Here is a 13505-nt window from a genome sequence, read left to right as displayed (position 1 = left end):
TCATGCTTATATCACTAGTTTCACAATATCTGGTGTTATTCTTAAAGTTTCAACTCCCGTAGTCACGTGATTACATGAGAAACTTGACTTTCAAAGTTAGTTCCTAGCCTCGCTGGTTGCACAGAAACGCTGGAAAACATGAACCCTAAAGGCTCAAAAACCAGAAGCCAAGTTCAAATAATCATGAGATTTGACAAAAAATCATGCATTTGGGGTTTGACTTGTGATTTTTGAATGCTCAATTCTGCCCTCTGTGCCCAATAACTAGGAGACTCCGACTTGAGTTGGGGAGAGAATTCCTCACAAGCACAGGGGAGAGCTCCAAGTTTATCACCCACATATAAACAGAAGAGATGGTGCCTCCAAGCATGAGTGCAATATCCTATTGGGAATTCCTGCAATTTGAACTTTCACAGTAGTGTACCTGGGCTGAGCTGGTCTTTGTCTCTGCATTAAGGCCACCCATCCTGCCCTTTATCTTTGGCTTATGTTTAGCCCCCTGCCTAGTAGGCATCTGATGCATTTTTCTGCCTGAAATAATGGAGGCCTAACTCCACCACACTAATGCGACTCATTTTTTACAGCATTTCCTTTTTACTGTGTATTTTTATTACTAAAGATAGAGGAAAGTAATGGCTTATTTTGAGGAACACTATCTAAGTGTGCTTTTGGGCACTGCAGTTTATTGCAATCTGCCTCAAGCACTATACTGCTGCTGGGTCTGTATTTTATGTCCATAAATTAGTATAGAAAAATCAAATGATCTCTAAGGTGGCTGAAGCATTTAAACATGTAACTTTTTTGCACATTTGTTTGATCCCATATATCAGTATGAACTAGAAGACTCAAGGTGTCAGATTCAAGGTGTTAGCCAAAGAATGCTTGGTGCAGCTGAGGAAGGAGTATTGCACAAAGGTACACAACAGAATGCATTTCTGTGTGTCTGTGGCTGGCTCCACAGTCGGAGCTCCTGCACTTCCTGCCCTAGCCAGGGCTGGTGCAACCACTAGGCTAGGGTTACCATATTTCCTCATTAAAAAAAGAGGACACTCCATGGGGCCCCCGGCCCCGCCCTTTCCCCACACCAACTCCGCCCCTTCCCCAAAGTCCCCGCCCCAACTCCGCCCCCTCCCCTGAGCGCCCCGCATTCCCCCTCCTCCCTCCCAGCCGCGAAACAGCTGCCCAAGCACTACCAGCTTCATGGTTTGCCAGGCAGCCCCCAGACCTCCAGACCCTGCCCCCGGCCGGGCGCTTCCCCAGCACAGCTGGAGCCTGGAAGGGGAAGCGCCCGGCCGGTGGCGCAGGGTCTGGAGGTCTGGGGGCTGCCCGGCAAACCGTGACGCCAGTAGCGCTTGGGCAGCTCGGCTCTTCAGCTACACAGAGCTGAGGTGTCTGGGGGGAGCAGCAGCAGCCGCCGCAGAGGAATCCGCCTGCAGCTCACAGCCTGCGGGAGCTGCAAGGTAAGCAGGGGACTGGGGCAGGGATGCCGGCAAAGCTATTTTCCCGGACATGTTCGGCTTTTTGGCAATTCCCCCCGGACGGGGATTTGAGGACCAAAAAGCCGGACATGTCCGGGAAAAGACGGACGTATGGTAACCCTACCTAACTGCCTCCCAGGACTCCACCCCCTACCTAAGCCTCCCTGTTCCTTGTCTCCTGACTGCCCCCTCCTGAGACCCCCCCACACCCTAACTGCCCCCCTAGAACTCTACCCCCTACCTGTACCCTGACTGCCCAAAATCTTACACTCCCAACCCCCAGACAGCCCCCCCCCCGAACTCCCGACCCATCCGACCCTCCCCCTGCTCCCTGTCTCTTGACTGCCCCCTCCAGAACCTCCCTGCCCCTTCTCTGACCCCCTGTCCCCCTTACCATGCCGCTCAGAACAGCGTGTCGGGCTCCACGCGCAGCCCAACACGCTGCCGCGCTCCCCCACGGAGCGCATAGCCGGTTCCCGCCCTCGCAGAGCGCTGCAGAGCGGCGCGCTGGGCAGGGGGAGGAGCTCCAGACTGCCGGAGGTCCGTTGCGAACAGCCGGCCGGCTGCGAATGCAGGGAGGGGGAGGGAGGATGGGAGAGAGAGGAGGGAAGTGATCTCAGCTGCAGGGGAGACGAGGGGGAAGCGAAGGAGGGGCTCTCTCTGGCTGCCGGAGCCCCATGCAAGTGGCACCATCCGGCCAGCTGCCCTGTCAGCCGCGCGCACTCTGCATGTGGGGGAAGTCCGGCCATTTACAAATTCCCCCCGGACGCTATTTTTAACTGAGAAAAGCCGGACATGTCCGGGGGAATCCAGACGAATGGTAACCCTACACTAGGCGAACTAGGCAGTCGCCTAGGGCGGCCAGTGGTTGGGGGCGCCCAGGGCCATCCTCAGGCATAGGCAGCTGCGTAGGGCACCTGAAAATTTGGGGCACCACTGGGTCTTAGTGTCCACCCTACTGGTTTTCCTATCCCTGTTCTGGCCCTTCCTGGGAAGGGGATCTAGTAGTTAAAAGAGAAACAGTCTCCAGCCTGCCAGACCTATTAGCACAACACTAAAACTGTTAAAGAGCCATTCCAGGGGTAATGAAGACATTTAACAGGCATTTGCCAACCCCCAGGTATCTACTATCAATTTCTGAATGTACTGACAAAAACAGTTGTGCATGACTGTAATATTTACTCAGAACTGGTCAGTCTACAGGACCTTAGTTTAAAATTTGCTTTAAAAATATTTCATTAGTGAGTTGGTGAAGATTATAAAAATCACATCTCTAAAAAATCCTTGCATAGATTTTTAGTTGCACAATCATCTTTAGCCTTAAATGCGGCGCCAAAAAGCGGTGCCCTGGCTTGGCAGGGAGGAGCCGCCTTCCGGAAGCACCAGAGAGCCAGAGCGTCAAGCCCCAGCCACGGAGGAGCCGGCACGGTGCGGGGGGCAGGAGCCCTGCAAAGGCGGCAGTGCCGCTAGCGGGGAGCAGCCGCGCCCCTCGCCCCTCCTGCCCAGGCTACAGCCCGGCGCCCCCCCGGGGGCTCCTGCAGGCTGCAGCAGATGCATGCGGGCAGAAGCCACCGTGCGCCCCCCAGCTCCCGCCTCGCCACACTTGGGCTCTGTGGCTCCTGGGCATGTGAGCTGCCGCCGGGGTGCAAGGCCCTGAGCCTGCTCCGGAAAGGGCAGTGGCGGCAGTGGCTCACACTCCCGGGAGCCCGAGCATGGCGAGGGGGAAGCTGGGGGGGCGCACAGGGGCCTCTGCCCGCATGCATCTGCTGCAGGAGCCCCCAGAAGTCAGCTCCTCCCTGCCGAGCTGCTGCAGCGGCCCAAGCCCGGCAAAGCCAGTGAGTGGACTCGGGGCAGGGGCCACCGGTGTGGGGAGGGCTCACGGGGGGTGGGGGGGGCTGTGCACCCTCCAGGGGAGTTCAGGGGATGGGGAGGGGGGGAACCTGGTCTGGGGAGCAGCCCCTGGGCATGGCTGGCCCCTGGGGGTCTATCAAGGCTCTTTGGGATTTGCCCCTCAATGAACCAATGTTGGGGGGGAGTGCGAAAGGTGGAAGTTTCGCCTAGGGCACAAAATATCCTTGCATCAGCCCTGGCCCCAGCCCAGGTCTCTAAAGGAGGGGAATCTGCCAGAGTCTGATGCCTTGATGCCTAGATATACTAGATTCCCCAGCAGTGCGTGGGAGGACACTGCTGTACTCAACTCTTACACTACTGTTGTGACTGCACCCCACTCTTCAGCTCGGTGGTTTCCACAGCATAACTATTCTCGTAATTTTAATCACAAATCTCACAATATTTGGTATTTTTCTTTAAAAGCCCCAGCTCTTGGAATCCTGTGATTATGTGAGAATCTCAGCTTTCATTTACAAAATAACAACCAAATAAAGAAGAAGTAAATTTGTGACACTCATGGTTAAAGAGAAAAGTTTGATAATATGATCCAAATGCAATTTAAAACCTAAAAGCCAGAAGGCAAATAAAAAGGAGAACCAATATGATAATTTGGGGGAGGGGGATTCATAGATGCCAAGGCCAGAAGGGACTATTGTGATTATCTAGTCTCGCTCCTTGTGTAACACAGGCCATAGAACTTCCAACATATAATTCCTTTAGCATCACTTTCAGAGAAACATCCTATCTTGATTTTAAAATGGTCAGTAATTGAGAATTCACCATGACGCTTGGTAAAGTTATTCCAATGATTAATTACTCTACTATTAAATATTTATGCCCGACTTATGATTTTTTCAACACTTTGAGAGAGAGTATTGCCAACGCCATGTCCCTATAGACTTTCCTCACAATCAATATTGCAACCAACTGGTCAACCACAGAAGAGTGCAACTTTGGCACTGCCGGGTTTATGGAATCTGGGCAACGCTTTGCAATGCAATCCGTGCCCAATCTCTGTTCCTTTAATTGTTACAATTAACAAAGCGGGGAAAAGCACAGCTGCCCCAAGGGACAGCAATCTATTTGATTTTTTGTCTGGTAATCCTAAATTATTTGGTAGCTACAATTTAGGGATGCATGAGCAAGCTGGCAATTGTAAGTTTTACGAATGTATCATAAGTGAAATAAATAACGGATGACATTTAAATTACAGTAGCTCAGAATCTGCACTGAGAGGGGAAGCTTATTATGTACTGTTTTTGTATAGTTTTTGTATTTCCAAACCACTGGCCTAACATATTTTTGCAGCTTTGCCATTAAATGGAGAAGATTTTCCAATCTAATTTCTAGGGCAATTTGTAGAAGAAAATGGATAATTAATGTGAAGTATTTCTCACCTCTTCTGAAAACACTGTCACTGTAACATAAGTAGATAACAGCCATTTAAAGGCAATGACTTGTATTTTCTCTCTCTCACAAAAACAGATGGGGAGCCTTTATCCTTCCCATTTCTGAGAAATAGCACTGATACGTGTGACTGAACATTTCAAGTAGTAAGAACAAGTAGCCACAGATTCAGCTGCCGCCAGAAAGTTTTCCAAGTGTCCTCCACGAAACTATAACTGTGTGTGCAAATGCTTACCAAACAACATTTAAAATATAATAGGAATAATTGTCTACATTAGCATTGGCAAAAAACACACTGGTTTTTGTACTATGTAAGCTGATAACTTTACACATCTATTAAAAATGAAGTGGTACTCAAAATACTACCCAGGAGGCATTTGTTCTGTTCAGTGACCTTTGAAAACTCTCATCTAATAAATAGCTAGAGATGCCCAAATAGTTTGAGAAACCATAGATAAAAAGTGCCTATAACTATGACACATTATATTGAGATGATACACAGAGAGTGGCTCTTTCTGTGCTTTGCTTTAAAGCGCATAGGAAAACTTATCAATACAAATTTAAACTTGTGTCCCTTCAAAGTGTAACGGTTATGATATTCATGCTCCTAGACAATGAAAAGTACAATATGCAGAAGAAGTTGTGCAATGAGTCATTTACTCTCAGGGCTTGTCTATACAGGGAGTTTAACCCTCAGCTTTTTATGTGCACCAGGTAATGAGTGGTACCAGTAATAGTGTGCGCATGAGATGACGTGTCCTCTGCCAATGAGCATCACTGTGTATATGCAGCAGCGGTTTGCTGCAAACTGAGTGCATGGCATTCTCGGATAACATTCAATGGTCCTTTGCTACACTGCTGAGTGGTGTGCGTTTTGGAATTTTTCTTGGTGTGTATTGTGACATGCACAGCAGAAGCCAGCTAGTTAAAATTAAAATTTCCATGATTCATCTGCATCCACCCCATACTTTCTTTCTTGGAGGGCTTCTTCAATTTTTGAATTGCTGTCAACCAGCATGGACCCGATCATTCTTTGTGCCATTATGCTGTCAACCTCAGACACAGAGAGGCTGACTGAGCTTTATTTCAGCACTCAAAGCCAGATGAATTTGTCTTTCAACTGTGCCAGCTGCACCACCAAGCAGATCACAAGGCAGGTCAGCAGCAGGAGCATCTCCAGTAGCAGGAGGGTCTTCAGCAGCTGTGGAACTGGGACACAGATGAGGAAGAAGAGGAAGACATCAAGCAAGTGATAGTGGAGGCCCAGTTCCTGGAGCAGCTTCAAAGCTTGTAGCATAGTTTCTGGGCTTGGGAAACCAGTGTGGATTGGTGGGAAAAGGTTGTTCTGCAGACCTGGGATGACCAGCAGTCATGAGAGAATTTCAGGATGGGATAGTATCAGAGGGGTAGCCGTGTTAGTCTGAATCTGGAAAAAAGCAACAGAGGGTCCTGTGGCACCTTTGAGACTAACAGAAGTATTGGGAGCATAAGCTTTCGTGGGTAAGAACCTCACTTCTTCAGATGCAAGGATGGGATAGACAGTCTTTCTGAAGATATGTGCTGAACTAACCCCAGAGCTACAATGGCCATGTACCAACATGCAGTACCACATACTCATGGACAAGCAGGTCCCCACTGCCATCTGGAAGCTGGCTATCCCTGAATGCTACTGGTCTGTAGTGAACCAATTTGGTGTAGTCCACGAAAGCTTATGCTCTAATAAATTTGTTAGTCTCTAAGGTGCCACAAGTACTCCTGTTCTTTTTGCGGATACAGACTAACACGGCTGCTACTCTGAAACCTGTCAATTTGGTGTGGTGAGCTCGACTGTTGGGGCCACTGTCCTTTAGATGTGTAGATGTGTTCAGATGGAAAAGATACTGTTGCACCGAGTTATACAGTTCAGTCATGCTCTGGTGGTTATTGATGGCTTTGCACACATGGGCCTCTCAAACTGTATTGGGGCAACTGATGGGATCTGCGTGCCTATTTTTTCCCTCTTCCCCCCCAGATTAGAGCTCAGAATTCATAAACAGAAAGCGGTATTTCTCCATGGTGCTCCAAGAGCTTGTCGACCATCAGGGCAGTTTTACTGACAAATGTTGGGTGGTTTGGAAGGATCCACGATGCTAGGTTCTTTCAGAACTCAACTCTTTTTAATGTCACGGAGAAATGACTGTTTTCTTCCAGGAACAATATGGACATTAATGGTGTGGAGATTGCTCCAGTTATCCTGAAACCCCGAGCTTATCCTCTGCTGCTGAGTAGTGTGCAGCTTCCGTTGTTATGAAGCCATTCAAAAGCTACTTGGACCAAAGGCAGGAACTTTTAACGGTCACCTCAGTAGTTGCAGAATGGTAGTGCTATGTGCATTTGGAAGGGAGATGGCACTGTTTGTGGAAAAGGTTGTAAGCAGCAGAAGAAAGTGTCCCAAAGATTATAGAAGCATGTTGTATTTTGCACAATATTTGTCAGAGCAAGGGAGAACCCTTAGCAATAGGTGAGAGGCTTAGGTACAGAGACTTGCTCAGAGGTTTGAGCAGTCAGCAAGGCATCCAATACAAAATGCAAACAGCCAGGGCAATATCATTGGGGATACCTATTGCTCTTATTTTGAGTCTCATGCCCGAAATTGTGCCACTGTATATCCAGCTATTTATTTGTGTTTATATGGAGGTGGTGGTTTGGAAGTGTTTTGTCCAAATCAGTGTTGTTTATGGGCAGTGGAAGTGCAATGTTGAGGCAATTGCTATTTTATCTTATGTCTTTGCCTACACGTGCTTGTAAAACCTTATAGATAAGAGCAAAGTTCATTATTTTCTGTGTAAAATGAACTAACTAAATGATTTAGTCCCGTTGACTTAGTCCCCATGTAGGCAAGCCCTTACTAGCTATTTAAGAATAGTTAGTTACCTTACAGGCTTTTGCTCATCTGACGTTATTGTCACATTTTGATCAATCAGGCCTTGCTTTCCATTATTTTATATAGCAAGTAGCCTGTTTATACTAGTTTAAAGATAATTAAAAGAGGTCTGTAGTCTACTTCTGCAGTCTTAAAAAATAGTTATGTAACCAGCAACCAAACACATGTCACTGAGGCTAGGAAGAGCTGATGCAAAGTGACTCCTAAATCTACACTTTTTCCAATGCTATGTTTAAATTGCACAGCTAACAATACAAGGTTTCAGTTCTAATACCACACACAGTTAATACTGATAAGAAATAAGTCTGTACAAATATTGTCCATGCCTTTGTACATACACATTTATACATACAGGACCCTGCTTTTACACAGTTACTACAAAATTACAATTTGAAAAGGCTGTTAATTATCTCCCTATAAAGTGCTTATCTGTGCTAAATTTCTTCTTTCCTCATGAACACACAAGAAAGTCCAGGAGGCTAAAAGTGAGGAAAGCTTTCCATACTTCCAGCTTGCAAAGTACAAAGAAAAATAATCTCTGCACCCAGATGTTCCATCACCTGATGGTCTTTTCCAAGTACTCAGACCTCAACACCATGTAATAGTTATGAATAGGAAAAGCATTCAGGACCCAGACATGCAAACACATGAAAGGCTGACGCTGTTGAATTTCTCATATTTACAAACTATTGGACAAATCCTGAAGTCCTCACTTAAAATGGAAAATGTTATCTAACTAAGGAATTTAGAATTTGACCTTTAATTATATTATTTCATCATAATTGCATTATTTGTGCTACAGAAAATCAAATTTTCACTGGTTTCTTTAATACAAAAAACAATTCATACTTACCCTCTCCAATGTAATTTCTTCAAATTCATATTCGATTTCTGTTCCATTGACCTAAGAAAGCATGTAACAGAAAATCCATTAGCAGTGCATTGAAGGTAATTAGGCAATAAATCCCATATTTTACTCTTGAATGTATACACTTATGTCCCATTACTTTGCGGGAATACAGCTTTTCAAAATAAAAGGTCTGGTCCTGCAAGTCTTCCACACTCAAACACTTGATTTGCCTCCCATTAAAGTCACTAGGAAAACTCCCATTGACTTGAATCGTGCAGGATTAAGGCCTGAAAGCCCAGTTGAAATCAATGGTAGTTCTGTACATGGCAGACCTGAAAGACAGGTTGCTGAGATACATCATTTAAGTTTACTTATTAAGAATCTACTTTGTGGACTTGACACAAATATTTAAATAATTTCCAAGCTGTACAATTCCATGGGAAAGCATCTCTAGAAGTTCTTGCCACAAATGGCAGAAGGGCTATTAATTATTCACTGCCTTACAAGCTCAAATACACTATGCAACAATATTGACTGCCAGATGAGAAATTCATTGTTCTTCTTGGAAAAATAATTCACTGATAAACACACTGAAATACAGCATCTTGTTTACAACACTAACCTAGGGCAAAAACATGGCAGAAGATCTTTACAATGGACATACAAATTACAAAAAACATTAACATGTCAATTCATTTCCTCAATTTAATTTGAATCTGAAAACAAATTAAATTGTACAAAATGCAAAAGTACTAAGAATGGGATGTGCCAGGCAAGAAATTATTCAATAAAATGCATGTTACTAGTTGAAGTAGTAGACTAGGACATGGATTTTCTCTGCAGCCTTGTGCAAGCCCACTTAATCTCTCTTCCTCATCTGTTAAATGGAGATAATACCCTGAAGAGGCGTCCTCAGGTTGTGCAGATTAATCAAGGTTAGTTAAGTGTCTTGTAAATATAAAGTGTAAAGAAGTATAATAAATAATCTCTTAAAAGAACTGTTACTAAAATTGCTTACTTTCTCATTTTTAGCATATAATTATAAAATAAATCGATTGGAATATAAATATTTGACTTACATTTCAGAGTATAGTATACGGAAGTCATTGTCTGTATGAAATTTTAGTTTGTACTGACTTCAGTCATTTTTATGTAGCCCGTTATAAAACTAGGCAAATATCTAGATGAGTTGATGTCCCCCCGGAAGACTTCTGCGTAACCCTCTTTGAGAATCACAGTTCTAATGTATGTAGGTATTTCTAATGTGAACATTGCTATCAGGTTTACAGGTCTGCCAAACAAAACCTTATGCATTACTATAAAATATTTCACTTGGTTTAATTTACTTTCATTAAAAGAATGCATATTGGCCTCAGAATTGTACAATAATCTCAGCTATTGTACATATTTTTTAATGATGTAGATATGTTTTCACCTGTGATCCAAGCTTTGGTAAATCCTGAATGCAATCATATAGATTTACAACCCCAGAACCCTTCCCCACCCAACCCCCAAAAACGTGACACTAACCAAACAAAAAATCCAAATCAAAACAAAAAGGTCAAAAACACAAGTCAAACAAAATATAGCACTGAAGAATAAAATGCTTCAGTCATACAGTGTGTTGCTTTTTCTTATACTGTTACCTATAATACTTATTACCTGACCTGATTTACTAATCACATTAGAAGGTGGAGAAGTATTAGCAGAAACATTCCTATAAGAAATTTTGTTTTCTGTGTTTACGGCGCTTCACTGTGTACCTGGACCAATCGCCCTGCCAGGCTGCACCTGATGAGAGGGGCCAATGCCAAGCTCCTAAAATGGAGTCTGTCCTTCCAGGATTATGAGATGGACGTGGTCCACGTTAAAAGGGACTGCAAATGTTATAGCTGATGCTTTGTCCCTGAGATGGGGGCCTGAACTTCCCCAGGTCACTGGCTAAAGTGACCTTGCTCAGTTCGGTCTCAAAGGGGGAAGAGATGTGAAGTGGGGATTTTCCCTTGTTATGTTGTATGTGAGTCTTACTGTTTTGCATGAATGCTGTGTGTGCCTCAGTTTCCCTGTGTATTGCACCAAAGTCTAGGTGGTGGGAATAAGCGTGTGTGACTTTTGTGAGGGTTAATCCAGCTGCCTGCATGGATGCTATGGTCGCCCCTTCGTAACCTCAGACCCAGGAGGGGGATGTGACCAGGTGACTCTTGGCCCAGGAAGCGAGACAAAGTCCGGAGGAGGAGCAACGGGTAGGGCAGGGGCCAGGCAGCTGGAAGCAGGTCAGTCTTGGCTGGCTTGGGGCTCAGGGGAAGACCAGAGCCCTGGCTCTGGGCTCCCCTACCCCCAAGATGGACTTGGCTGAAAGTCACTGATTTCTGTGCTAACAACATAAGAACATAAGAACGGCCATATTGGGTCAGACCAAAAGTCCATCAAGCCCAGTATCCTGCCCTTTGACAGTGGCCAATGGCAGGTGCCCCAAAAGGAATGAAATAGACAGGTTATTATCAAGTAATCCATGCCCTGTCACCCAATCCCAGTTTCTGGCAAACTGAGGCTAGGAACACCATTCCTGACCATCCTGGCTAATAGTCATTGATGGACCTATTTTCAAGTTCTGCCCTAAGCTGTGTTCCTGTCAACTAATAAACCTTCTGTTTTACTGGCTGGTAAAACATAAAGATGTTGCTTCACTATTATATAGGAAGCATACTGGTATTGGAGAATTAATAGCTATTCCTAGGTTTTTGTCCTTTTTGACAAACAGAAATAAAATCAAAGCCATCTGCATGGCTCCGTTTTGATGAATATTTCTTTTATCTTAAATTATTTAGGCAGGCGGGGAAGTCTGATCTATGTCTTCAATTTATCAGTCTTGCTCCGTAAGGCTTTTCTTTGCTTCACTGCTTACAATCACTTGTCCTTTGCATTAAAATCTTATTAATGCAGCAAAACGAAGTGGAGGGGGTGGGGAAGAAGGTCTTTAAAAGTAAACAATCCTTTGTACAAAAATGAATGAAAAAAGCACAGACTGAATATCCAACCAGTATTTGCACACAAACAGGATCCTTATTATGACAGCCTAAGGGGATTTAATTTTATCATCCACAATCTTAGCAGAAAAAAATAAAATGTCTTCAGTTCATATCTCCTTAAAGCATGATTCTCATAGCTGACATCAAGTTTCATAACAGTGAGGGTCAAGTATATGGCTAATCTCGGTCTAAACTTTTTTGTTGTTTTTTATATATATATATACACACACACACACCCTCCAATTAATGTCTTTGCATCCTCCAATTAATGTCTTCCCTTTTCCTCCTGACTGTAGATAGAACCCCTATGCAGGAAGCCCCATCTCCTGTGACAATGTCTAACTAGGTCAGCAGCAGCTGCCCGAAGAGGTTGACACAGATAGTCTCCTACAGTACCATCTGTCTGTATCCATCTGCTGTCTCCTGTCTTACACTTGGATTGTAAGCGCTTTGGAGCAGGGACCAACTATTTGTTCTGTGTTTGTACAGCACCTAATAAAGTGGGGTCCTTGTCTATGACTAGGGCTGCTAAGTGCTACAGTAATACACGTAATAAATAAGGCTGGATATATTAAGTAAAAGTCACGGACAGGTCATGGGCAATAAAGAAAAATTCAGGGAAGCCCGTGACCTGTCCTTGACTTTTACTAAAAATATCCATGATAAAATGGGAAGGGTCTGGGCAGCTGAGGGGTGGCTGGGATCCATGGGGGCTCAGAGCTCCAGGGTCCTCCTGTCCCACCACGGTGGCTGGGAAGCGGCCGGTGTCTCCCTACCCCGCCATGGTGGCCGGGGAGCTGCGGGGGTACCCCTGTCACCCACAGCAGCTGGGAGCTGTGGGCTAACCCACCTGCTCACTGTGGCTGGGAGCTGTGGGGTACCCACCTGCCCGTGGCACCTGAGAGCTGCGGGGTACCCCTTCTGCCCATGGCAGCTCGGGGGATTTCTTCCTAAAATTGTTGCTCCCAAGGATATAACAGGGGGACCCACTGCCTCAGGCGGTGGAGGTACCACACAGCTCCCTGCATCTGTGGAAGGTGGTGGGACCCTGCAGCTCCCAGCCACCGGGGCTGAAGTCACAGGGATTCCATGACTTCCACAACCTCCGTGACATAATCGTAGCCTTAATAATAAACAACAAAGGAAAGAACAGATGTTATATCAAGAGCTGGGTGAAACTCAGCTGGGTGAAATTTCCATTTGCAGGGGTTATTATGAATCTCTTTCCCAGTCTGAATATCCATGAGTTTTCACCATTTGAATTCAGATTTGAGGTTCAGATTACAACAGAAACTCAAATCAAAATTCACCACCAAGTTCTGCCTGATTTCAGATGGAAGCGAAAGATCCAAAACTATACTTCATGTGGTTTCCCCCTGAAAAAGTCGGTATTTACAGATTTGTTTGAAATTCTTCTGGCTCAGTGAACCTGGCCAGAGTTGTGGTTTGTAACAAAACCTGACACCAGTTATGTATTCTTCTGATTTCATTTCTAAAGGTTTAGCTGTGGTAAATGAAGGGAGTATGATGGCATGTGTGAAACTGGAAATTCAAGGATTTTATTTGGCTTTAGATGGGGTTTGATGTGAGATGACTACTGAGTGCACACGTGAACTGGCTGTGGTTAGTGTGCACTAGGTTTGTAAGTGTGAAGACTGTTGTGGTCTGTATTGCATGAATTAGGTTAGAAACCAGCTGCTTTCTTTCTATGTACGGTGTGTGTGTGAATATATATATATATATATTTTTTTTTTTTTCATGTTCCCAGGGATGTGGTACACGACCATTAATATGGAATTAAAATTTAGAGCTCTATCAAACTATGGCAGAAAACCCTAATGCCAAGTATAGTCTTTTTTTCTAAAGCCTCAAACTTTAGAAAGCCAACATTTGAACAACACACTATATGACCTTCAAATATCAGATAT

General features: G+C 44.9%; 1 protein-coding gene across 20 annotated transcripts in view; it reads right to left on the bottom strand.

Moving 5' to 3' along the window:
• Positions 1 to 13505, bottom strand: part of DLG2 (discs large MAGUK scaffold protein 2) — a 1449438-nt gene that overhangs the window by 503539 nt on the left and 932394 nt on the right. For all 20 annotated transcript variants that reach the window (XM_005287552.5, XM_005287553.5, XM_005287554.5 and 17 more), the window contains one exon: positions 8552 to 8602. In XM_005287552.5, coding sequence (XP_005287609.1) covers positions 8552 to 8602 — 51 coding nt within the window. The remainder of the gene's footprint in view (positions 1 to 8551; positions 8603 to 13505) is intronic.

This window comes from Chrysemys picta, chromosome 1 (assembly GCF_011386835.1).
Source record: "Chrysemys picta bellii isolate R12L10 chromosome 1, ASM1138683v2, whole genome shotgun sequence".
Taxonomy (NCBI): domain Eukaryota; kingdom Metazoa; phylum Chordata; order Testudines; family Emydidae; genus Chrysemys; species Chrysemys picta.
This window is presented reverse-complemented; position numbering and strand designations above follow the sequence as displayed.